Source organism: Pempheris klunzingeri, chromosome 20 (genome assembly GCF_042242105.1).
Source record: "Pempheris klunzingeri isolate RE-2024b chromosome 20, fPemKlu1.hap1, whole genome shotgun sequence".
Classification (NCBI taxonomy): domain Eukaryota; kingdom Metazoa; phylum Chordata; class Actinopteri; order Acropomatiformes; family Pempheridae; genus Pempheris; species Pempheris klunzingeri.
This window is the reverse complement of record NC_092031.1, coordinates 19,876,415-19,903,336: the sequence shown is the minus strand read 5'-3', so window position 1 is coordinate 19,903,336 and position 26,922 is coordinate 19,876,415. Positions and strand designations below refer to the sequence as shown.

The following is a 26,922-nucleotide window of genomic DNA, read 5'->3' as shown; positions in this document are numbered from 1 at the left end:
GCACAGAAAGGCTGCAGGGAAGATACCAAGTTAGTAACAGACATTAAAGAGACATGAAGCATCAGGATGGAGAGGAAGAGGAGGAGAGAGGAGCCCAGTGCATCATGGGAGTCCCCCAGCAGTCTAAGCCTGTTACAGCATAAGTAGGGGCTGGTCCAAGGCCTGAGCCAGCCCTAAACTATAGGCTTTATCAAAAAGGAAGGTTTTTAGTCTACTCTTAAATGTAGAGAGGGTGTCTGCCCCCAAAACCCAAACTGGAAGGAGATTCCACAGGAGAGGAGTCTGATAGCTGAAAGCTCTGGCTCCATCACTACTTTAGAGGACTTTAGGAACCACCAGTAGGCCTGCAGTCTGGGAGCGGTACTGTACGGTACTATGAGCTCTTTAAGATATTTCACTGATTTATGTTCACTGTTTCATGACCTGAAGTAACAGCAGCAACACAGAAATCGTCAAATGTGGAGGATGATCGACCACAACTACATGCCACTGGAATAATTCTAGACATCATTTTATTTTCTTACTCCTTAATATTAAATGGAGAAGAAAAGAAAATTAATATTCATTAAGAAATGTGAAATTTATAAGAAAAAGAAAATCTAAATCTATCTTTTTTCAAAATAAAAGTAGCCGTTATTGTTTTATTTTTTACATTTTGGGTAGTGTGCACTCTGGTCCCCTGTGGTTTCTGTCATGTTACCAAAGGTTGTGAGGAGGTTCTGGGAGTGCCTGTCCAGGTAATATGTGGGCACTGCAGGGGACTGTGGAGGTGAACCGAGGCCAGGCAGGGGGGGGGTCAAAGGGTCCCACCCACAGCCCGTCCCTGTAGGAGGGAGCAGGGCTGTACACACTCCTGCACAGCAGGTGGCGGTATGTGCCTTCTAGCTGGTTCACAGCTGCCCTCTAAAGCAGCAAGAGAAGAAGAAGGAAAAGGAAAACAGGACATCAACATGGCGGCCGACAGTGATGTGAGTGTTTCCAGCTCCCCCCACAGTGTGTGTCAGCTGTCTGAGCCCCCACAGTGCTCTCTAAACTCTGCCCTCTTCTTCCAGCCCGAGTCCGAAGTGTTCGAGATCACCGACTTCACCACCGCGTCGGAGTGGGAGCGGTAGGCAGCGGCTCTCTGTCCCCCCTCCCTCACTGACAGTTACTCTAGTGTTCAGTAAGCCGCAGCAGGCAGCAAGCAGGCAGCAAGCAGCAACAGGCAGGCAGCAGCTAGTCTTACTGCCCCAGTCACACACAGCCGGTGGGACTCTGTGACTGCTGGCTGTCTGCTGACTGACTGACTGACTGACTGCTGGCTGGCTGCTGACTGACTGCTGGCTGTCTGCTGACTGACTGACTGACTGACTGCTGGCTGGCTGCTGACTGACTGACTGACTGACTGACTGACTGACTGACTGCTGGCTGGCTGCTGACTGACTGACTGCTGGCTGGCTGGCTGCTGACGGCTGACTGACTGACTACTGGCTGACTACTGGCTGCTGACTGACTGACTGCTGGCTGGCTGCTGACTGACTGACTGACTGACTGACTGACTGCTGGCTGGCTGCTGGCTGACTGACTGACTGACTGACTGCTGACTGACTGACTGACTGACTGACTTCTGGCTGGCTGGCTGCTGACTGACTGACTGACTGACTGACTGACTGCTGGCTGGCTGGCTGGCTGCTGACTGACTGACTGACTGCTGACTGCTGGCTGGCTGGCTGGCTGCTGTGGCTGTAGTGGTGTTAGTGGGTCTGATGATGTGTTCCTGAGCTCAGAGTGACATCTCTAGATTGTATGGTTACAGTTCATCAGATGCAGGTTTTATGATGGGAAGCTTTAAAAGGCCTTCACCGTCTTCCTGGTGTGACCATACTGATACAGTGTTCTGGAGCAGTACAGAAGCACTGACAGCGACCAGCAGGCTTCACTGCAGCATGGCCTGGGTTGTTGTTTTACAACACCAGAAAAGTCAGAATGAGTGAACAGCTTCTATTGTAGCGCCTCTCATCAAACTAATGTCATGGAGGAGCACCATGTGGATCAGCAGGCTTCCATACATCTGAACTACACAGTGTCGACTTATCGTTGTTCCTAGGAAAGTGTGTGTGTGTCTGTGTGTGTGTGTCTCTGTGTGTGTGTGTGTGTCTCTGTGTGTGTCTGTGTCTCTGTGTGTCTCTCTGTGTGTGTGTGTGTGTGTGTGTGTGTGTGTGTCTGTGTCTTTGTGTGTGTGTGTGTGTGTGTGTCTGTGTGTGTCTGTGTGTGTCTGTGTGTGTCTGTGTGTGTGTGTGTGTGTGTGTGTGTGTGTGTGTGTGTGTGTGTGTCCAGCCTGACCCTGCTGCTGACACACACCTCATCTGTCCTCCCCCAGGTTTGTGTCCAGAGTGGAGGAAGTGTTAAACGACTGGAAGCTGATTGGGAGCTCTGCTGGAAAGCTGTCCCCAGAGAAGGTACTCTGCCCCCCCACCTCTGCCCCCCCACTGAATCCACAGTATACTGTCTGTAGCTTCTGTCTCTTCATCCTGCTTTGATGCTTCCTCAACACAGGGGGAGTTCACCAGTGGCACCTGGGGGGAGAAGTCTCAGGATATTCACTTTGCCGACTTTAAGTTCTACATAAGTCATTACTTCCTGAAACAAGACTGTGAGAAGGATGACGGGAAGGACAAGCCTGAAGAAGGTGCAGTCCTGTCTGAATGTTAGATATTCTAACTTTACCCCCCCCCCCCGTAGAGACTATGAGGACTGTGATTGGTGAACAAATGAAATGGTCTCTATCAGTCTATCACAATAGGAGGAGACAAAAGGCAGTGAAAGGTTACCAGGCAAGTCAGAAAGAGCACTTCTAGTTGAGGGAGAATGATCTTTCCCAGTTTTCCCTCGACCTCCAGTCAGCTGGTCAAAGAGAAGCTTTTTATTTACTAAAATAAATGTATCTTCCATTCACCCTTTTTTCCCTCTTTTTTCCATTTTACATACATTATTTATCTGTCCCCCTCCCCACTGCATTTCTGAATTGTTACTGATTATAGGGAAATGGTAACAGTAGAAAGAAAGGAGCGGACAGCTGAATCCCCCCCCCCCAGCAGATAGTGTTTGACACCGCTCTTGATCTTCTGTCCAGATGCCTTCCCCTTGGCAATGCAGGACCTTCTGTGCATGAACAATGACTTTCCTCCCCGAGCCCACTGCCTGGTCAGATGGTGAGTTCAGTCGTTCGTCGTGCTTCTATGCAAAGAGAGGCCGGGATCCTCTGTAACATGTAGTCTGCTTCTCTGGACGGGATCTTTCAAAGGTCCTAGCAGGAGTAGAGGGAGGGGGGTAGAGCCTACATGTGTGTGTCCTGCACACTGAGCCAACAGGACGCCTTGTTAGCTAACTGCTCCTAGCAATGGATCCTTCCACTCTGTATTTAGCTGCTGTCGGCTCTGAGTAAATACAGACGAGCACCACGGTGCTCTAACTGTGTCTGTGGTCACAGGTACGGTGTTTGCTGTGCTCTAACTGTGTCTGTGGTCACAGGTATGGTGTTTGCTGTGCTCTAACTGTGTCTGTGGTCACAGGTACGGTGTTTGCTGTGCTCTAACTGTGTCTGTGGTCACAGGTATGGTGTTTGCTGTGCTCTAACTGTGTCTGTGGTCACAGGTACGGTGTTTGCTGTGCTCTAACTGTGTCTGTGGTCACAGGTACGGTATCCGAGAGTTTGTGGTCATCAGCCCTGGAGCCAACTGCGAGGCCATCATTAGCGAGTCCAAATGCAATCTGCTTCTCAGCTCCATCTCCATTTCTCTGGCCAACAGTGGCAGGTGAGTCTCTCCAATCATTCAGAGATCCTCACAAAGGGTCCCTCTCTTCCCTGTCTCAGTCCAGTACGGGAGACAGTTGTTGAAGGCATTGATACTGTGTTGTATGTATGTATCATCCCACTAGAAGGCTGGTTAGCTTGTTGTGGTGTCTGTTTGAACAGGTGTTTTGTAGCTGTCTGTGCTTGTGTCAGATTTCAGTGAATTATAATATCTAGTGACACGAATAGCGCTCTAAAAGGCCTACAGTACAGTGACTAATGCCCACAAGCATCCTCTCTAAGAGCCCTTAGAGAACACACACACACACACACTGTTGGAGCCTCCAACTCACCTGCTGTTGTGGCAGCAAACACACACAGCCACAGCTCCAGTAATTCTTCTACTGCAGCTGATCTGAGGAATGGAACTAAGCAGGAACACTTCTGTGGCTGCAGCAACGTGCCGCTACTTCCCTCACACACCGAGACACTCCCTTCGACAACAAACCTGCTAAACTGTCTCCCTCACACACACACACACACACACACACACACACACACACACAGGTGCAGTCAGACTGAAGGTGAGCTGGCCAGAGGTGAAGAAGTATTGAGGTCCAATGCTGTAATACCCAATTTGAAAATGCTTCACTACAAGTAAAAGTTCTCCATAGTAAACCTTCAATAAAAGGTTGAAGTGTTACAGTAAAATGTGCTTGTTGTCATGGTGCAGTATCTGATTTTAATCTCCAGCAGTGTATCATGGTTTAGAAGACCACCATATAGTGGGAGTGCTGCTGTCCTGTGAGCACCACACATCTCTAAAAACTCTCTGTGATGATGCATTTCCCCGCTCATCCAAGAGCGCTTTGTACTAATGTTTAAGTTTAGAAGGAGGAGAGCTTTCTCCTCAGCTCATAAAGGAACTCTTCATCAGAAACATCCACCACATGAGATGCATGGTTTTCACTGGAGGGAAAACTGTGATCTGTAAAGTAACTCAAGCTGTCGGACAAAAAAAAGTCCAACATTTGCTCTGAGATGGAGTGGAGTAGAATAATCAAGTGAAGTACACATACCAGTGGTGCTAACCTAGCATTTTTTGGTCGGGGGGGGGGGGCACTCAATTTGATTTGTAGGATCCACTGACATGACCACCGGCGGGTCTCCAGAACTGACTACCCGTCAGCATCAGTGGAGCCCACATGAAGCGAGTGACGTCAAACAAAACTAAAAACTACAAAGACGATTGATTAATAAACAACAGGTCCCATGGATATCAGGTCGAAGTGGCCAAAGGCCTTTTGTGTTTAGGCAAAATGTGTTTTTGCTCATAATTTCATACCAATCCAGTCTACAGTTCAGAGGAGCTTGCTGGTTGAGAGAAGCTCCTGCTGGATGTGAGCACGTAGTAACATCTGCTCCTCTTTGTGCTGCGCACACAGCCAGGTGCCCATGTTTGTGCAGATCCAGCAGAAGTGGAGGCGGATGTATGCCGGAGAGTGCCAGGGACCGGGTGTGCGCACGGACTTCGAGATGGTCCACCTCCGCAAGGTGCCGAGCCAGTACAACCACCTGTCCGGCCTTCTCGACATCTTCAAGTCTAAGATAGTAAGTGTTATGGAGCAAGACACATTAGATCAAATGAAGCTGCGAACAGCGTTGATTGAGCCCTCGAACCTTCATGACGCTGCCGTTCCCTTACCGTGGAGAGCACAGTATGTAGAACAGTTCAGCCACACACACACACAACTGAAAGGGCAGAAGGGGACAAAGATCCTCTGAGCAGCTTTCTCAGCTGGTTTGTTCTGGTTTTTTTTCTTCCTCCTCAGGGCTGTACCTTGTCCCCTCTACCTCCAATCAACATTGCCATCCGTTTCACCTACATTCTCCAGGACTGGCAGCAGCACTCTTGGCCACAGCAGCCACCAGGTAGGCACACACACAATACAGTATGATGTGTTGACACATTACCAAATAATCTCATTCATCACATATTGCATTACAATTACAGTGAGGCAGTTATTGGCAATGAAACCCTAAAATCTCAGGCCCCAGCAATGCTCGAATGTATTTAAAAAAAAACACAGAACAAGACACAAATATAAAAGACACAAATATAAAACAGTAGAGACATTCAAATACGGGAATGATAATAGATCAAATGAATGAACAGTAATGTAGACAGCTTGTGCAGTGATGTAGGGCGGCTGTGGCTCAGTGGTAGAGTGGGTCGTCCCTCAATCAGAAGGTCGGGGGTTCGATCCCCAGCTCCTATGGGTCAACATGTCGAAGTGTCCTTGGGCAAGACACTGAACCTGCTCCTGAAGCAGCTTCAGTGTGTGAATGAGTATGAAAGAATGAAAGAATCTCCTCCAAATTAGATTCCTCCTGTATGAATGATGTGTGAATGGGTGAATGAGGATGTGATGTCAGTAGTTGAGTTAACTACCTAACTAGTTGAAATAACTAGAAAGGCTCTATGCACCCGTCTTGTCTCTGTGACGTTCGTGTGATGAGTCCAGGTCAGGTCCTTGCTGAAGCTGCTGACTTCACTTTCTGTGAAGCAAAGTCATGTTGTCATGATGGCGTTGGAACTGTGGGAGGCACACAGTCGTGTGTGAACCTGTGTTTGAAGTACAGCAGAGGGCTGAGCACGGAGCCCTGAGGACTGGGGTGTAGAGAGTCAGGGGCGACAATGTGGCGGCGCTTATCTACACAGCCTTGGACCTGCCTGTCAGACAGTCAGGAGCCCCACGTTCTACAGTGTTGATGGAAGTGGGTTCATTGAGGCAGGGAAGGGGGAGATGATGACTAGAGACATGAAGGTAGAGGTGAGTGCTACTGGGCTGTAGTCATTCAGGCAGAGGGTGTTAATCCTTTTGAGGGCGGGAACAATGGTGGACTACAGACTGGAGCAGTGAGAGATTGAAAAAGGTCTTTCAGGTCCGGGTGTCTTGCATGAAGAAGTTCCTCTGAAGGATCTGCCCTGGATGTGGCTGGTGTGCAGGGTCCTGGGCCTGTTTGTGCCCCCTCAGGTGGGGAGTAGTTCATAGGCCTTCAGTTCATCTGGGGGAGGTGCTTGATGTACTGCTTTCTATATACCACCAAAAGTGTTTGCACAAGGAAGCAGACACTGATCCCCGCCGGGGGCCGTACCTCCTGTTTCAGCTGAGGAATGCTGCAGCTCCCTCACACGTGTCACGCCCGTTGGGAGACCTCTCTGACTCTGTTTTTGATGACAACAGACTTACTGCTGCGCATTCCAGCTGTTTTTTTTTAATTGTGTATTTTGTTTGGCTTCCTGTCAGACTTTGACACGCTCCTTGGAGGTGAGGTGGGAGGGGTGGAGTTTGGGAAGCTTCCGTTTGGAGCCTGTGAGGAGCCGATCAGGTAAAGGCACTGAAACTCTGACGACACACTCACATGACTCTAGCTGCACACTACAAACAAAGCTGAGAATGATGTGTTTTCACTGGGATTTCATTATATTTCAGTTCTCCAGAGTGTGTGCAGTTAATGTGAGAACTCCTAGCTGGGTTTGGGCATGAGGGTGGGGTGTGGGGAGGTCACCATGCAATTATTATTTCAGAATATTTCTGTTTCTGTATGCTGATGTGTATCCCCTTTGTGACATTTATGTAAAAAAAACTGAAGTGTTTTGTGCAAAACAAAGTTGTCTCTGTTTCTGGCTGTTGCAGTGAGCTTCATCTTGCGACCACTTGGCCTCACCTGACAGAAGGCATAGTTGTGGATAACGATGTCTACAGGTAAGAGTGTCGTGGATTCTCTGTCTGGACTGTGTGTCTGACTCCTATAGTGCCACGCCCTGCTTTCATGCTGTTCTTTGAAAGATTTCATATTGCTTATTACAAAAATATCTATTGTAACCGTGCCCTCTTTAAGCATGAAATTATTTCACTTAATCTTCATTTAAATCAGTGTCTCTGAGATTAAGATCTCTTTTTCCAGAAGAGATTTGAGAAAAAGCAACATTGATAAGAACACAAACAGCAAAGCAGAAACAACACAACTGCACTTAAGCAAGAATTAAAGACGAGGTTCCATGAAACAGCCGCAAGAATCACAGACATGAGATACAAAGGTGTGCATTTCTCCTGGGGGAAATGTGTGACTCTAGTTTGGGGGCAAACTGCGGTTCATCCCATTGAGATGGTGTATCGTACCTGGAACCAGTTCTGTCAGCGTTATCGCAGGTTCAGAAGTTACTTGATCGTGTGCTGTAGTTCTTAGATTTAGATGTGAGGAGAAATGTGACGTACTAGTGAGATGTACAAGATGCTGTTTGTTCTTGCCTGTAAGGAAGTTTATCCAACCTTCTGTAACAAAGAACAGTGATACTATGATAACACAGTGTGACACACACTGCAGACCGAGGCTGTCCTCAGCTTGTGCGCTACAGTCACAGCACACTCCTGTGTACCGTGTGCTCTGGTTCCGAGCTTGTTCATTTCAACAATGAAAAAATATCAACAATAAAGTCGCTATGAAATCCACTGCGACACGATTTGAACTGACAAAAAGGAACGACTTGTGTTTTCAGAGTGTTTTCACTGTTTATCTTTATTTAACATACAGATAAGAGCTTGACAGAATCGTTGAGAAATGTGGACCAGTAACAGACTGGTGATGTGATTAACCACATATGGTCTGTTTGTGTGACCGGCAGTGACCTTGACCCCCTCCAAGCTCCTCACTGGTCGGTCCGAGTCAGGACAGCTGATAACCCTCAGTGCTTATTGGGTGAGATGAATCCTCTTGTGTCCGCGTGACATTTTCAAACAGTTTGCACACCAACATTACGCACTGACATCACACTGCCCAATGTGATGCACATCACCCTAGAAAGCAAGCTGCATGTCATGTGTGTGTCTGTGGTGGCAATAACGTCAACAAACTAAAGGTGGAATGAAGTGGACGAAATGTTTCTCTCGTCCCCTGCAGGTGACCTGCTGACAGAGTTCTTTAAGCTGTGCTGCAGGAAGGAGTCTGCAGAAGAGATTCTGGGGAGAGGATTGGCTGAGGAGGATGGCAAAGGTCAGATCACTGGCTGTACTGTTAAACACTGGAGTGGATGCCATTGTTTCTCACTCTAATGTCTCCAAGCACATCCTATTCACAATTCTGAATTCTTAGCTGACAACTAATAGTTCTACAAATAATTGAGTTTAATGATTGTGTTGTCGTTCGTGGTTCATATTTGTCCACACAGCAGTGCTGTTGAGTTTGGCTTTTTAACTAGATAACTAAATCCATGTTATTGCTTTCAGTGGCTGTTCATTGAAATTATATAGTTGTTGGCAAAGGAGTGTCAATTAACCTTCTCATAGTTTCTGAAACAAAGCTTCACCTCTTGCTCTGCTGCACATAGACTTATTTTAAATGGGTTGTTCTATGACTGCTGTGTGGTCACACATAGTTAAGAAATGCAGAAGGATGCTTGATTCTATTTTCCAAAGTTGGAACGGTGCAAAGGGAAACACAAAGTCCCAGTTAACTGTTCCCGCTTCAGCTTCCAGAGCTTCAGCTTCCTGGTTGGGCAGCACAAAAGAGACTTTGTGTTGCCTCCAGGGCCCGAGATGATGCCCAGCCCGGCACTAACCCCCTCACTTTACCCAGCAGCGGAGTAGCAAGACGTAGGACCTTTTTTGGGAGGAGCTGCAGTGTTTATTAAGAGACAAACTAAACCTAAGCTGTACATTTACTCCTACTGCACAACTTTATAGTTCAATTCTTCTCTGCTCCGATTGCCTCTAAGATAGTAAGTGTTGCCTCTGTCACTCCCTCTGTCTGGTACTCCTCACAGAGCTTTCCCTTAAAGGAGCCATGCTCCTGTTATAACACCATGTGTCCATCCAAGCATGTTAATGCAACGTTTCTTACACTAGACTAGAATTATCCTGACTGTGGAATGTACCGATTACGCTCAAATAATCACAATTGTGTATGAAGTGCGACAAGCATATGTATTCTAAGGGCACCTACTAACTCTCTCTGTTACTCATCTCCTCAACTCTAAATGTTGATGTTCCCTCAGAGATACAATATGCAAACATTCATTTATACAGCAAAAATATGTGTGTGTGACTGTAAATATTGTTTCCCTGCAGAGAATAGTGATATCAGCTCTGCTTTATCCAAGCTGACTGAGCCAGCAGGGACAGTGCCCATCTCCAAACTTTCCGTCTCCAATATGGTGCACAGCGCCCGAAAGCACATCCGACGCCACCGGCGCATTGATGAGTCACCACTCAACACTGACATACTCAATTCTGTCCTTCTGGTAAGTCTTATTTATGCTTATTCCTGTTTACGTGGGTGTTATTGTAACAGAAATCAAACATGTAATGACAGGTTTAACAACTTCCTGTAGAACGGAACTAAATATATGAAGGGCCTGAAAAACAAAACGTGTGGAACTTAATCTGTAATTACTTTTGTTTTAAACTCAAAGTGCACAAGTGTAGCCTCTATTTCTCTTGGTTGCCAAACCCAAAGTATTTAAACAAGCTCAGGCCAGCATATTTAAGGCCATGGTCCTTTTCTAGCTCATTAAAGCAAATGTCATGCTGCATAGCTGCGCTCCAAAGCTTCTTAATAAGCCATACTGAGGCTCTAATTTGCCTCAGCTGCAGAAGCAGGCTTGTAATAGAGGCAGGTCTTCAAGGTGTGAAACTGAAAGTGAAACTGTACTTTCATTCTTATATCGACCCAAACTATCATCTAGAATCTAACCACGTAGTTTTGGTGTCGAACCAAACTGTAACAGATCCCACCAACTGAATCAGGCTCCATCTTTGTGTTAGGCCCCGACTTTGACTGAACCAGATCCCACCCCCAAAGCAGCCTCTGCTGATAGAATCCTGAATTGTGCACACATACGGCCCTGCCAAAGCACCAGTCACTGTCCCTGGAACAGAACCAAGCTGTCCCATAAGAAACCCACACCTGGGGTGCCACGTAGCTCACCTGGTAGACCACATACTGCGAGGCTTCGTCCTTACAGCAGCGGCCCAGATGTGAATCCAGCCAGGGCCCTTTGCTGCATGTCATTCCCCCTCTCTCTCCTGTCCTTGCTGCCATGCCTACTGTCTGCTATCAAGTAATACAAATGTGCCAAAAACTAATCTTAAAAAAATAACTTACAGCCATGACTGAAGCAGCTATGAATGAGTTCCAACCTTCTCTCGAAGCTTCTAGAACCACTACCTCTCACTGTTCCAGTCTGTAGTCTCCACCTTCTCTTCATGTTCAGTGTGATCAGAGCGTAAGACCAGAGCCTTCACATGTAGTGAATGACACTCACCTCTCAATCAGTCCACACTCACAGTGTACCGTCTGGCCCCAGATACAGGACTTCAAATGGTTGGGGAAGCACTGTGGCAGGAGTTTTGTGTACATGTGTATGTACCCAGGTTTTATGTCGCCGCACGAATGTAATGATGGATGAGACATTTGGACACCAATGGACTGGTTTTATTTAAATGTACAGTATTGAATTACAGTCTTATATTTAAGCGTTTTTCTTCTCGCATGTCTCAGTATCTCTTCCCAGATGCTGCTGTGGAGAAGTCATCAGAGAATAGCAAGAGTAAAACTGCCCAGCCAAGCGCCTGTGGGAAAGCGGAGCAAGATAAGAAGTCTGACTGTGTATGTTTGCTCTTTTACCACAGACACACCGTGACAGTGTCACCGCTTGCTGCGTGAAATCTAAAGTTTCAATTAAGTCATGTTGTTCTGAAGGCAAGGATGCATGTTTTGAAGAAGAAATGGTGCCTGTCACACACACCATCAAGCACAGAGCCATCAATAGAATTACAACCACTGCAGAACCATTACAAACTGCAAACATCAGAATTTTACACATCTGCATGAACAGCTGCATTTGACACAAAAACACTTGAGTTTCAATACTAACAGGTTGTGTCAACCTTCCTCCAGTATGTGCACAAATCCTCCAGGTAATATTCCAGTTGTCATAATGACCATTGGATGCATTAAACTTGCAGTCATATCTGTGCTGCACCAAAAGACAAAGAACAGAATCCTTCGTGTTGAACAGTTAAAACGAAGGCCCCCCTGGTAATGTGGTGTCAGGCTGCTGCTGTGAATTCATTAATCCATCATTTTCCCTGCTCTCTGTCCCCCTGGGTCCAGAACATATTTCTCCAGCTGAAGTCAGCGCCCAGTGACAGTCTGACCTACCGACTAGCACTGTGTGTCTGTCTGGTCAACTACAACCACGGCGGGCTGCGAGCTGTCGCTCACCTGTGGCAGGAGTTTGTCCTTGAGTTGCGCTATCGCTGGGAAAACAACTATCTCATCTACGGGTGGGTACTTTTACATGTGGTTTAACACTCTTACAGCCGTTGTACCTCTTGGCCTACTGTGCAAGGCCACACACTTCATCATCACATATTTGGATTTTTATTCAACACAGACTGATAAATCCAGAAATCCAGTTATAAATGATCTAAGATACAAACCGTGTGCTGGGTAATTGAAGTGCATCAGCTAGTAGTTCATGTGTGTGCTCAACCATTTGATCTTCATCTTATGCTTCCTCACCTGCAGACTGGCTGGAGGACCTCCTGACCTTCGCTGTTGTCTTTTGCATCAGAAGCTTCAGGTAGCAGTTTATACGAAACACACTCAGACATGATTTATTCTGTAAATGTAACAAAGGTAAAAGCACATGAATAAAGGATAGGCAGCATTACATTGGTAATGACAGAACAGAGCGCAGTGCCGTCTCCAGATGAGGTGGCTCCTGTTAGTGTGCACACGATGTGCACGCTTACTTTAGAAAACGATTATGTTATATCATGTGTTTCTCATTGCCGTGTGTATTTATTCATTTATTTGTGTCAGGGAACATTTAGATGAATGTGTCCCTAAGGTGTCACTCACACCTATGAGCAATATGTCCCTCAGTAAATACTATGAGAACAGTAATTCCAGCCACTTAAAACGTCACAGAGTCAGTACATCCACTAGTGTTAGAGGGTTTACATTACTGAGGTATCCAGCTTGTGGGCCATTATCTGCTGGACTGGAGAAGCACTCCTCCTCCTTCATATCATGGAACCTTTGAACCAATGGCACCACTCCTTTGTTCTTTTCATAATGGTTATGTTGTGTCTGAATAAAGCTGTAAGGAACATTAACAACAAGACTGCAATGCTAAGAATTCCATGGCTAAGAAAAGGCTCATGTCTCTGCACAGATGCTGAACTGCTGCATCGAGAGGAAGAGGGCCAGAGATGAAGCACGGAAGGTGCAGGAGGGCAGCAAAGGGAGAGAGCGCAGGGTGTCCGGTGGCTCCCACAACTCCGCCCCAGAGTCTGCGACAGCAATGACTGCCTCCGCCCCAACGAGGGAGGTGTCTCCAGGGAAATCCTGGGACTCATGGAGTGACAGTGAGGACGAGTTCTTTGAGTGCCTGAGTGACCAGGGGGAGATCGAGGGTCCACATCCAGAGGGAGAGAAGGACGGCAGTAAAAGTAAAGCAGAGGGAAGGCTGCACCCCTATAGCAACATGACTCTACTCAACTCTACAGAGCCTCTCTACGTCCCTGTCACACAGGTCAGGACCTCTGTCACTCACTCATTCATCAAGTCTCTGCTTTATTTATTTACATACTCTGGATTATGGTTTATATATATAAATACTACATATATAAATATACTCCGACCAAATCCCCATCTGCAGAAATGCAGCCCCACCCTTGTCAGGAGCCTCCCCCAGCTTCCCTGCTGCCTGCAGACCCTCAGTGTTGTTCTGCTCTGCAGCCCTTCAGAGAACAAACTGCCTTCTGCTGCAGCCAAATGTTTCTGAGTTGGACTCATCGGTCCAGAGCTCCTGCTGCCATGTTTCTGCTCCCCAGTTCCTGTTTTGGTGCATAGCTGAGTCTCCTGGTCATGTTTCCACGTTGGAGGTTTGGCTTTTTGGCCACATTTCTCCCATGAAGACACTTCTGGGCAGACTTGTGTGTGGACAGTAGATGGTGGACCTGGTCCCACTGGTTTCTGCTGGTTCTGAGCTGATGGCACTGATGGACGTTCTCCGATCTCGAAGGGAAGGAAACATGATGTGTCTTTGATCTGCTGCACTAAGTTTCCTCGGCTGACCACTGCGTCTACGACCCTCAGCATTTCTTTGTTCTTCTTCTGCTTCTTTGTGCTTGAACATCCTGAAACCCCAGTCTGCTCTGAACTCTGTGCCTGGGAGAGACCTTGCTGATGCAGTAGAACCACCTTGTGTCTTGTTGCTGTGCTCAGTCTGATCATGATGACCTGAGACATCAAACTGTCCCCAGCCTCTCCTTGGTAGCAGAGTTTGGCTGTTCCTCCCCCAGCTGTTTCTGTTTCAGTTCATGTTTCAACCTACATATGAAACTGATGATCATGAGCACCTGTTTGGTACAACTGGTTAATCACACACCTGACTATGATGCTACAAAATCCCTGACTGTGTGCAAGTGTACCTAAAGAACTGATGCTGTTCTGAAGGCACACTAAATATTGATTTGATTCAGATTTTTCTGTATTTTGTAAATCGATAAAAACAAACAGCTTCATACTTTTGAAAACGTTCTTACTTGACACCATTTCTGCACACCTGCCTAAAACGTCTGCACAGAACTGTATGTGTATTGTGTGAAATGATTTTTGGTCCTAGAATAACGTCAGATGTTCATCTTTCAATTGACTCTAATTAAGTAAGTGTATAACAGGTGGACATTATGTGAGACATGGCAGCTGTTTAATCGGACCACGTTATGAAGCCATTGGTGCTTTTCAGGTGCCTAGCACAGGCCAGGTTTGGTTGTCTTGAAAGTCAACTCAAAAATGCAAAGCGAGCTGATGCTGTTGGCTGTGCGTTTGACTTCCAGGAACCTGCTCCCATGACGGAGGATCTGCTGGAGGAGCAGTCAGAAGTGCTGGCCAAACTGGGCACATCAGCTGAAGGGACCCACCTCCGTGCCCGGATGCAGAGTGCCTGTCTGCTCTCTGACATGGAGTCCTTTAAGGTGACACTGGCTCACAGACATACGCTCACTCAGTCTGTACATGTGCAGTGTTTCTTATGTATCCCACTGGATTAGTGGAGGACTTTGATGAGCTTAGTGGTCTCATACAAATCCTACCTCTGAACTGCACTCATGAGTTCCCCTTTACTTCCCCTTCACTCAAGGAGACCAGACTTCTGTCTTAGTAATGAGGTGCTGAATACATGTGGCAGAAAGCACAATGAAAACCATAACATACGTTTGCATAAATCTGGCCCTCTATCTGGATCCTCAACAGTCTACGATAGGGATGGTACGATTAAGTGTTGTGGGATGTTAGGTGTTACATGGTGATACATAATGAATAAATCCCCATTTCTGTTATCTTCGCTGCCATGCTGACTATAGGGGGGGGTCAGGGTTGGTTGGAACACTTTTCACTCCCTGGCGTAGGCTTATTTCTCTGACGTCACTTATTTTAGAATATCCTGTGCAGCAGCTAATTAAAGTGCTCAGCTAAAAATAAATGTTTTCATTTGGGGCAACCAGTCCCAGTATTAATTTCCGAGAAACCAAAATATGAAGTAAAAATGTCACTTTTTTACTTCATGACTTGCTGTTTGCTCATGTAGAACCTCCCTGTACTGTACTGAATTGCAGTGCAACACACGAGTCACACCATATAACAGTGAATCAAATCATATGGAATCCAACAGCACAGCAGTAGGGGTGAATCATATTTTATCACATTGGTAGTAACAGCATTTGTATCCTTAACATTGGATTGTTGGCATTGTATCAAGATCGTCTTCATCATCATTAGATCTTCATCTAAGTACATGTTAGTTACTGCTCTAAGAGCAGAATACATGCTTAAACTGTCAACATTTTAGACTGCCTCTCAGCGTTGGTGATGTTTCCCATACAAACATGCTCTTTTGTTGGGATCTTGTCACCCTTGTCGAGCTAGGGCATTACTTTGTGAGAATGCAGTGTCCTTCCATAACAGCGTGTCATTAGCGTCACATATTTTGCTTTGTGAAATTTTGAAAGTTTTTCACACAAGATATTTTCCAGCTCCTAATGAATGTTTAACCATTTGGTTCATTCCATGCTTCTTGACAACATTGTCTTGGATCCCGTTGTGATGAATTTCAGCTGAAGTCAGTCAGCTCTCCTGTCTGTCCACAGGCAGCCAACCCAGGCTGTGTTTTGGAGGACTTTGTGCGCTGGTACTCACCCAGAGACTACGTGGAGGAGGAGGTGCTTGATGAAAGGGGTAACTCAGTGGTGAAAGGTGAGCTTAGTGCCAGGATGAAGATCCCAGGCAACATGTGGGTGGAGGCTTGGGAGACAGCCAGGGTTACACCTGCACGTCGCCAGAGGAGACTTTTTGACGACACTAAAGAGGCAGAGAAGGTAATTTTTAGTTGAAGTTACTGATTAAACACAGTTTCAGTATGTTTAGCAAATGCCTCATCTAGTTGGATACGACTGTTACCCCCTGCAATTAAGTAAGAGTGCCCTGTACCTTGCTGAAAACCATTTTGGTCTTTGCAGACGTCACAGATTTGAGAGAGAGCAGCAAGAAGCAAACAGCAGATGATCATTTACTGACTTGAATGTCCTTTCAGGTCTTGCACTATTTGGCAGTACAGAAACCAGCAGACGTGACCCGTCATCTCCTGCCCTGCATTCTCCATGCTGCTATCCTGAAATTGAAGGAGGAAGGTGAGTCAAGATTGTTTTTGACACGGAACACTTAAACACATGGGTTGTGACTGCAAGCAAACCGAGACCAACACATAATAAGACATAGGAGCACGTTCAAGACGAGAAGCTTCATTTCCCTGTTTTTGTGAATGACTACGTTGAACCTTGAACATGATTGATGCAGTCTGTAAAAATGAAACATCATAGTCATAGCTCTGTCAAAGCCTAACAAAAGGCATCACATACTTCATCATCTTGTGCGTCTGTAACTTTCCCTTGATATCCAGATTAGAAATCAAAGGGAAATAAAGATGTTCACAATCTCTTCACTATCAAAAGTAAAAAAGTGTTTGTACATCGAAGGGAGGATTCAGGGAAGTTAATCCTCAATGACAATACAAGCTTGGCTAATGCTGACTGCTGGGTTTACTTTAGGCAGACAAAAGCAAATAGCAACACTGCTTAGTACGGAGTACATTTGAACAGCACACCTTCCATTAGCTGTTGGTGCACACATCGTATTATATAGTATACTGAAACAATATTTGAATGTGGTATACAACATTCCATATTCCCCAACGTCTGCTTCCTATTACTCTTACAACCTTTGTTTGTTTTCCTTCCCTCCGTCTCCTCTCAACCCTCTCCCCAACAGAGTCAGTAGAGGACATTCCATCAGTCAGAAAAAACATTCAGCAAGCTATGTGTCAAGCCAGCAAGCTGCTACAGCCCTCCAACTTGGACTACAAGAAGTTAGAGGTCAGTGACGGGCCGGACTGGAAGCTGTTTGTTCTTCTTAGGATGAGACATCTGAAGCGTCTCTCCTGTAGGATGCAGTCAGTCCATCGTACTCTTTCTGTTCGCTCTCAACTTTTCTATCATATATCAATAACATAATAAAGACCTCATCAGGCATGCAGGAAACGTATGGAATGAACTACTCCAGTGGTTCCCAAACCTTTTTGCAGCGCCCCCCCCCTTTTGTGTGTGTGTGTGTGCCCAACATGCTGAGGTACAGAGCGAACACAAGCTAAAATAATAATGACACGTACAGACTGCACTCTACTAGGTAATGTGTTGGACTCGAAGCACATGTGATGTGAAGTTCCTTATCCACAGGATTTCATCAACCAGCTGATGGCCATGGAGACGGTCATCACCCGAGCTCGCTCGCTCAAGGCCAAGTTTGCCGTTTGTGAGGGTGAGAAGAGAGAAGACTCAGAAGAGTTAGAGAAGTAAGTCGCACAGTTTGATTTGACTCAGACACGTCGAGTTCTGCTAATTAAGTCAGGTAACACTGAGCTCCATATGGCCAAATGAGTGGTACTGACCTACCTGCCAGGAGGAACGGTGACATTTGAAGCTCTACATCAAACACTTACTGGCACCGAGATCATATCTGATGTCTTTGTCCAGGTTTGTGAGCTCCCTGCTGGAGGAACCAGAGGTGGTGGTGATGGGGGCTGGCCAGGGGCCGGCTGGCAGCATCATCCACAGGCTGTTCATCAATTCGCAGAGGGTAAGCCGCCTCACCCGTGCTCTCTCACTCTCCTGCTACCTATGACGCTGTTCACAAGTGTGAGCCTAGCATATCTTACCATGTGAACAACAGGTATGCTTTTCCTACACGCTGGTTTCATTTCAAGTTTGGGAGTGGAAACAAAAATTGGACACTAGTGACACAAATGGTTTGCTTCAGTTGGTTATTATCTGCCTTGAATCCGCTTCATGACCATCTGTCAGCCAGTGACTTTGTGGCATCACACCGCTAACAGCTGCAGAGAGAGATTTGCTTTTGAAGTGTAGGACTTAGACTTGTTCACACCAGAACATCCGGTGTCTCACAGACAACTTCAAGTACAAATTCACTTCCCTTTTACATGAAGCGAGCTCATCCATAGTGAAGCACTGAATCAGTATCAGCACTAATGACTGGACTCACTGAGTTAACGAAATATCTGCTGCCAATAAATAATACTGACTGTTAATGAGAATTTATGTAGAAGTTGAACCTGAACGGGCCTGCGTACTGTTTCTGTTTATGTCTGCGTTCCAAGCACTCTGTGGTTACAGCTTCATGTTATCTTGCGTGTAGTAGGAAGGCATGGGTGAAGTTTAACATCAGTACATCTCACTGTGTGGAAGTGACTGCCATCATTCTTCTGTCTGCATAAGAGGTCATGAGGTTTTTACCGCAAACATCGAATTGAATACAAATTTAACACAAGATCACATTTTTCCAATGCCTGTACTAGTGCTGCATCTTGTGTTTAGTGCTGCACACACACACACACACACACACACACACACACACACACATGCAACAATGATGCTGCTGCTATGTGGGCTGTGTACCAAGTGTCCATGGACTCCCCCCTTACAACAATACCTCCTGTTCATTTGTGAGCCCCTCCAAGTGTGAGAAATCATAATGTCAGCCAGGACTTGGACTGTAACAGTTAATAAAAATAAACATACTTACTATTATCCCAACACAGACCCTGACAGAAGCCGCCCACATTGAGCCTGGTTCTGTTCCAGGTTTCTTCCCGTTAAAGGGGAGTTCTTCCTCCACTGTTTCCTAATATAATATCTGATGCTGCTCATGTGGGGATTCTTGAATCCTTAATGTTGAATTCCTGAATCGTTGGGTCTCTCTCTAATTAAAGAGTTTGGTCTAGATCTGCTCTTTATGGAAAGAGTCTTGAGATAACACTGTTATGAATTGGCGCTATATAAATTGAGATTGATTGACTGATTGATTGATTGATTGATTGATTGATTATATTATTTTATTATAAATCAATACAAGAACCTAACATCACCAGTGAAGCCATTGCTTTCATGGATATTGTGAAGACCCTCACTCACATAAAAGACTTTATAACTGCAGAAAGTTACAACTACTTGTCCAAACAATGTGTTTTGATAGTCACATTGTCATCAAGAGTTCCCAGAATGCCTCTCCTTTAACACATGTCACATGCCACAACTCTGGGCTGCCCCCAAATGTTAGCAGAGAAAAAGAATCATTCCCTTGTTTCCTTTGTCTTCGAAATAAACCAAAGACCAAACTGAAGCAGAACAATTGTGCATGTTATCAGAGACCAACAGGGTTCCCACAGTGCAGCGGGGCAACAGATTGCAGATTTTGCTCCACCTGAGAGTCCTGATGACATTTACGGTGGAAGAAGAAGTGACTTAAATGTCTGTAAGTGTGTAGTGGATAGAGCATTAGGATTTTTCAGGGGCACACAACATGCAGCCACAATACTGCAGTGATGAAGACAGTACATTCCTCCTCACGCCTCTGACTCTGCTCAAAGCATTTGCGATGCTCTGACTTCATGTTTGTCACCGTTCCAGATTGTGTGACATTACTGGTACCAAAGAATTTTACCTTAGTTTTTTTCTGTGTTCTGTCTGATGTAACGCCACCTAGTGGAAGCATGTAAAGAGACACTGTGGCTGACTGCTGCAGTAACGCTCTAGTCACACGGTGAATGCAATTTTGCACGTCAAGTTAGTTAAAGCTAAATATTACATACTGTCTGTAGTAATAACTGAAAACAGAATGTGTATTACTTTACAGACTCACTCAGTGAAGTTGGAGATTTTTGCCAGACTGCCTGCGAGGTCACCACTTCTCCTTTGTCTAGATGCTGATGCTGTAAAGTTATATATGAGGCTATATGAGAGTTTATTAGCCTGGCATTCAAAGACCAAACAAAGGATGCAGGTAATTTGGCTCATAACTAGCACGACAGAAGAACTCTAAAAACTTTGAACTAATGAGCGTTTCATTTCTGCACACTGATTCCAGCTCTTATGGATTCCTTGTTAAAGTAAAATAAAGTACAAAGAAACCAAATATGTTCCCAGAACAAATGTCCTCTGTTTCTCAGGAGATTTGTACGAGTTTTAGCAGAAATGGTCCCACACAGAGCAAACAGCAGGGAAACAAGTCTCCTCTGAGCAGAGCTGGGATATTGTGATGCAGCTGATGGGTCATAGAGCTTCCACTCTAAAACTTCTATTGTGAAACTGTGCTGCGTTACAGTTACCTGTATGTGTGGAAGCCTGTGAGGTAATGGGCAGTCAAGCAGCTCCTAGGGGACACAAATCTGTGCTTTTTCTCTTTTCATTTGTACATTTCCTACATCCGACTGTGTTTTTGTGTTGTTTCTCCCCCTGCTGCTTACGTCAAGCTGGCTGACTTCACCAGTGACGAGGTAACCACGAGCAATGAGACTTTTCCTTCCAACTTCTAGTATACCCCCACCCCTCAACAGTCCATCCATAGTGTTCCAGCGACACGCACACAAAAAGAAATACACAAATGAGCTCATATAATATAAATAGGCTCCACAGCTATAACCTCCCATTGGAAATGTACAAATTGTAATTAGTTTGTATTTAGAGTTTTAGCATTGCCTTGTGACTTGTCTCTTTCCAGGTTTAGTTCATTGGTTATACCAGTTATTTACACAGATAGTCTAATTGAGAGAAGACATTTATAAACTTCAAAAACCAATATTTAAACATTAAGAATTAAGAAGCATTTTAGAATCTGTTACCGTACTGTTTTACCTCAGTAGGCAGCTGCTTTCACTGAGTAAACTTAAGCTAAAGTAAGCTGATAGCTGGAAATAAAATTGCAAGACCCAAACATGTTCTTTTCTGGATTTGATGGAGACCAAATTTGAGCTAGAAGGAGAGATTCAACAGCTGGACAAGGACACCACTCCCAATGAGAGCTATTGTTGCTCTGTGTCTGCTGTATGTGTAAATGCAATGCTAACACATTTACCATAACAGCTTTATGAGGTGATAATAAGAGGTGGGTCTGTTCGAGGGTTCTTCCTGTTAAAGGGGAGTTCTTCCTGCCACTGTTTCCTAATATAATATCTGATGCTGCCCATGTGGGGATTGTTGAATCCTTAATGTTGAATTCCTGAATCGTTGGGTCTCTCTCTAATTAAAGAGTTTGGTCTAGACCTGCTCTTTATGGAAAGAGTCTTGAGGTAACGCTGTTATGAATTGGTGCTTTATGAATAAAGATACAGAAATCTTGTGCTTACAGCTTGCTCTGCAGCCACTAGTGGATAAAAAATGAATGCAGCTTTAAAGAGACAACCGTTGACATGAGAACAGAGCATAAAAGCATTCCATGAACAAACACTGTATTGGGTCCTTCTGTTGATTGAACATATAATATATAGAAATGTGTAGCAGTCATACAGACACACCCACACAGCCACATCTCCCTTCATTGCTTCAATAGATTCCATAGCTGACTGCACTTAGAACAAATGAAACCTCCCAAGAGCCTTCTAACGCACAAATAGACCTTTCCAACAAATCTTAACACAAGTGTCTCTATTGTATCTTCATTTCCTCCCACACTTCTCTGATGTGACGCTCTTTGAAAGCAGAATATTTTTGGTGACATGGAGGTTTGCACTAAATATCATTCATGTGATAGTCTTGTTGCTCCTGTGTTGCACTTAGATGAAGCTGCATTTCCATCCCCTGTAGCTCCAGCTCAGCTACTTTGTGTCTTTGCACTCCTCATTAAGCACATAGAACCAAATCGCTCACAATAGCCACAACATATTGTTCCTCCTCCTTTTACTGCCCTCAGATTTAGGAGAGATTTGAGGATCCATTCCTTTAATGTGTTTAGCTTCCCTTTTTCCTTCCTCCTCTTGGGAAGCCTGGACCAGGGGAGGAATGTCTTCCTTAGTCACAGTAGGGTGATGCCTAAGTCTGAGTACTCTACTTGCACGCTACTACCTTGTTATAGTCACATTTTTTCATATGTGTTTGTGCATGAACACATCATAATGTGGTTCCAAATGTGTGGTTACAGGAACATTACACACTTGGTTTTGCTTTCTTGGCCAGAGCTTTGAAAATAAAACACAAGTTGTAATAAAACATGATGCTTTTTTGTGTAGCAGATGCTAGTTAATGACTCTGCAACTGGTTTAATATATTATGAAAACACCTTATCTGGGTTTCTGATCACTGTCTGCTTTCATCATCGTTGGAGTTGAAGATATGCACTCAGCAGACAGTGATGAGAAACCTGGGAAGAATTCTTACCATATATACAGAAAAATCTCTGTACAGCTCCACTCAAAATGATTCTACCCCCACTGCAAATTAGGTGTGCTGGCAAAACGTACAAACTTTCAGCTGTGTTCAATGAACAACTCAAACTCAAGTCACAGGTGGTTTCTCCAAATTCACCACAATATACCACTTTTAATGACCACTGCAGTCTCAAAATGATTCAACCCCTTCTTAACAAGCGTCTTTAGTACTTAGTAAAGCACCCTTTGCTGCAATGACCTGCGGCAAACGTGATTCATATCCAGACACCAGGTTCTGACAGCGTTCCTGAGGAACCTCAGCCCATTCCTCATGGACAACAGCCTCCAGCTCTCTGATGTTCTTGGGTTTGTGTGCTGCAACCTCCTCCTTCAAATCCCACCACAGATTTTTTGTGGGATTCAAGTTCAAGACTGTGACGGTGTGTCTTTTTCTGAAGCCCAGCCTTGGTGGACTTTGAGGGAAGCTTGGGATCATTGTCCTGTTGGAAGGTCCAGTGACGTCCAAGCTTCAGCCTCCTCACAGACGGCCTGATGTTTTCTCCTGGATTTCCTGCTACTTGATTGAATCCATCTCACCCTCCAAACGCTGCAGGTTTCCAGAGCCAGAAGAAGCAAAGCAGCTCCAGAACATCACTGAGCCTCCACCATGCTTCACTGTAGGCAGGAGGTTCTTTTCAGGGTCTGCCTTTGATGTGTTCTATCTCAAGCACATCTGAAACAACCAATGAGGCCCTTGATTGGTTCCATCAGATGTGCTTGAGACAATTTGTAAATGAGTGCTGTTATGAGGGGTTCTATTCAGGGGGATGAATCATTTCTTAGGCTGCTGTAGTCATTAAAAGTGGCGTTTTGTTTAGAATTTGGAGAAACCACCTGTGACATTATGTCAGTTGTTCTTGTTTGAGTTGAATACTTTTGAGTGCAGCTGTATATCCATATGAATCAGTTGTCTGTAAACAATTATGATTAATAACCAGATCTCACATTTCAGGACGTCTAGTCTGCATGTAGTCATACTCCCACTGTGACCCTGTGTTTGTGTCTCAAAGACTTTACATCCTTTACCGTGATGGACTAATTCAGCAGCCTGTTGCATCAGTTAGGACTGCTACAGCATCTTATTTAATCGGTATCATACTTTAATAACTGTTGAACAAAAGAAGCCAAAGTTCACAAATGTCTGAAAACTGTCCAAGTTTGAAAATACAGTACCAACACCTCTGAGCTCAGTGTTTTATCAGCACACAGACAGAAATGGAAAAAAATAGGGAGTTACAGTGTGATTGCCATCTGCCCAGTGCTTCTGTGCATGTCTTCACTGGTTGCCTGACAACTAGGAGTGTTCGCCGGAGATTCCTCTCTGTGCATTCAATCTCAGATTCAGATCAGAAATGTTAAGCTCGAACATACACCCTCATTTGCCAGTTTATCGTTCACCTACTTAATGGTGTCTAACACAACAGTCCTTCCATAATATTCTTTTAATTGATTTCAGTCGTTAGATTTAGAGTTTACTCTGGCTATCGGAGATAATTAATAATTATTAAAGATAATTGATAATTATATGATACAATAAAATATATATATATATATATATATATATATATATATGTACACACACACACACACACACACACACACACACATATATATAGTATACATATATACACTCACACAGCTAGTTGAAGGATTTCAGGAGTTCTTGACAGACAACACATCACAATAATCAGTGTCAAAGTCTGTCATTCAAACACCGACCACCAGTTATTAGTTAACAGCAGAGTTAGATGGAACAATAATGCAGCTATAGCAATGCAAGCTTAATGTTTATTTCAAAATTCTGTTATAGCCAACTATCAGTATCCATATGAGTGAGGACTACATGACATGACATCATATTGTAGTTCTTTTATTTTATTTCCACTTTTCTGTATTAGTGATGACAGTGAAATAGATTTGCATGCTCCACTCACTAAACATTTCTTCTCTGTTGGTCACCTGTTAGTCATTAAGGTGTCTAAACGGCCCACTGACACACACGGTTGACCTCCCTATCTCTATTGAAGTATGACCGACGATGGTCCCCAAAACAGAAATCTGATCCTTTAGGATTTATACATGTACAGATACATGTTGTCTGTACGTACAGAGCAGTGTAACATGGTGCATGATCCAATATCAATACGCTCTTGTAGTAACAATGGTACACATTAGAGGTTTAGCCCACTGAAAAGAGAGCAGTCTATGGGCTGTGGTATGTTAAATAATGAATATGAAATAAGGCCATAACTGTGCACATTCAGTCTGCTTCTGTGGAGGATCTCCTTCGTCTTGGCCGCTTAGATCACAACAATTCTGTGCTTGTATATCAGGAGCTTCATTATCAGTGCAAGGACTCAGCGCCCCCTCTGGTGCTCTTCCATCACTACTGGACACTATCCAGTATTTCTTGTATCCAGTTTTCCAAAAATGAACAAGCATGACAGCCCTCAGCTCCCTCCAGCAGGCTGACTGTCTCTTAACTAAGTTATTCCGTTGAGATCTTTTCTCTGTGTCCACAACATTTTCTTCCTCTATGTTTTTTTTAATACCTTGTGAAGTCAGCTGATAGCTTTATCTTGTTCAAAAGCACACATCAGCTCTCCTGGAACAGTCTTTTCTTGTGTCCTCAAATGTACTTGAAAAGTCCGACTTCCTGTTGCTGTTTGTCTTCAGTGGTGCCTCCAGAAATATGAGAGCTACACCGCAGTAGATCTCCACATGGGGATTAATCGGCCGCTGGAAGTTTGTGTTATAAAACTATGGTTTTGCAAAGAGTTCCGTCTTCAGTGGGAACCTTTTTGCTGCAGACAGGTGAGGGCTCACAGAGACAGGCAGACAGACTGCTGGCTTTGGTTCATTGACTATGGAAATGTACATTTGAAGTAGCAAACATGTTTTTAGTGTAAACTGATGCACCAGGCTGGAGTTTTTCAGACTATGTACAGACCTGGAGGTTTTTCTTTGTGATTAGTAACCTCCGACCTTCCCTCCACCCTCAGGCCGCTTTGTTGGCACCGCTGGATGAGGACGTGGGGCGGGACAGGAAGCCGACCGGAGGGAGCAACAAAGTGCCTGACTTTCCTTCTCCGGCAGGACGGGAAGTTCTGCTGCGCACGTGTGTCCCTCGGCCAGCGCCGTACTCCAAAGCCCTGCCTCAGCGGCTCTTCTGCGTGCTGATGAGGGAGGAGTTCAGGCTGGCAGGGGCCTTCTCATCAGACACTTCCTTCTTCTAAGACCAAATGCTCGTCGTGCAGTATTTCATCTGAAACCATAGATAATCCCATGAACCATGATACTTTACACCATGAAAAGCAGTGAAGGACGGGGGGGGGGCATTAAAATGATTCTGTCGGTCGGTTATTGAACTATCAGGCCTTAAATATCTGCGTAGGCCACATTTCTCTCCTCAGCACACTAAGGAGCATTGTTATCTGAAAGAATCACACAGATTTATTATTCTTTCACTCCATTGGTCATGATTACATAGTGGATCCTAGTAAAATCATTGTGTTGTTATTTCTTGTTCTGATCTCGTTCTTAGTCTGCTCAGTGATAACAGTGTAAAACACTTTTCGTACCATGTTCTGTTGTGGTTCACTCATCCCACTTCATGATGTGCTCATGTCTTTGCCACTAAAACAATAGTGTTTTGCACATGAATGCTAAGTTATAACAGAAATAGTCACAAATCAGCTAAACCCTGCGCTACAGTCATTTTGGACACATAACTTTTCTTATAGCAGCAGAAGAGTTATGGCTGCATTTTTTATTTTATTTTGCATTAACTTCAATGAAAAACGGTTGTGAAACAATTAGAAATGCTTTGTAGGTGTTACATCAATGTGCGTTGCACTGGTATAACAAGTGATTGAATGGGAATTGTATGAAGGTAATGTGTACAGGAATGTTCAATGTTGGCCCACAATGTCCTCTAATATACAAATAAACACTGTTCTGCCTCAGTCAGTGCTTCTTGGCTTGGCCATGCGCATCATCAAACATAGCTGACAGGGCGGGCAGGTCTGTCTGCATTCACCACTGTCATTAATTACTAATGAATGAGGGCTTTATAGATCAACAGAAACCTGCCCCATCTTACTGCCACCCTTTTTATATGAAGGAATTGTTCCTGGTAGTAAACTCTGGTGGTTTAATGGTGTGTCTGTAGATGATGTCACCATAATCCAGCAGACAAGAAGACGCTCCCAAAGATCCATTTCCCACTGAGCAGGAACACTGGCTC

General features: G+C 44.7%; 1 protein-coding gene across 1 annotated transcript; it reads left to right on the top strand.

Moving 5' to 3' along the window:
* The first annotated feature begins 916 nt into the window (after positions 1 to 916).
* rab3gap1 (RAB3 GTPase activating protein subunit 1) lies at positions 917 to 26,632 on the top strand. The gene is made up of 24 exons (XM_070852158.1): positions 917 to 968; positions 1,053 to 1,108; positions 2,360 to 2,438; positions 2,536 to 2,668; positions 3,113 to 3,191; positions 3,675 to 3,794; positions 5,218 to 5,383; positions 5,605 to 5,704; positions 7,084 to 7,165; positions 7,474 to 7,542; positions 8,463 to 8,536; positions 8,738 to 8,830; positions 9,904 to 10,076; positions 11,336 to 11,443; positions 11,951 to 12,123; positions 12,368 to 12,422; positions 13,020 to 13,379; positions 14,689 to 14,826; positions 15,997 to 16,224; positions 16,440 to 16,536; positions 17,174 to 17,277; positions 17,638 to 17,753; positions 17,935 to 18,037; positions 25,679 to 26,632. The coding sequence occupies exons 1-24, from the start codon at positions 951 to 953 to the stop codon at positions 25,910 to 25,912; spliced, it is 2,958 nt and encodes a 985-aa protein (XP_070708259.1). The 5' UTR covers positions 917 to 950; the 3' UTR covers positions 25,913 to 26,632.
* Positions 26,633 to 26,922: the final 290 nt, after the last annotated feature.

Coding starts and splice junctions, on each gene's coding strand:
- rab3gap1 (XM_070852158.1), top strand. Junction 5,705..7,083: donor TTGGCCACAGCAGCCACCAG/GTAGGCACACAC, acceptor GCTTCCTGTCAG/ACTTTGACACGCTCCTTGGA. Junction 12,423..13,019: donor TTTTGCATCAGAAGCTTCAG/GTAGCAGTTTAT, acceptor GTCTCTGCACAG/ATGCTGAACTGCTGCATCGA.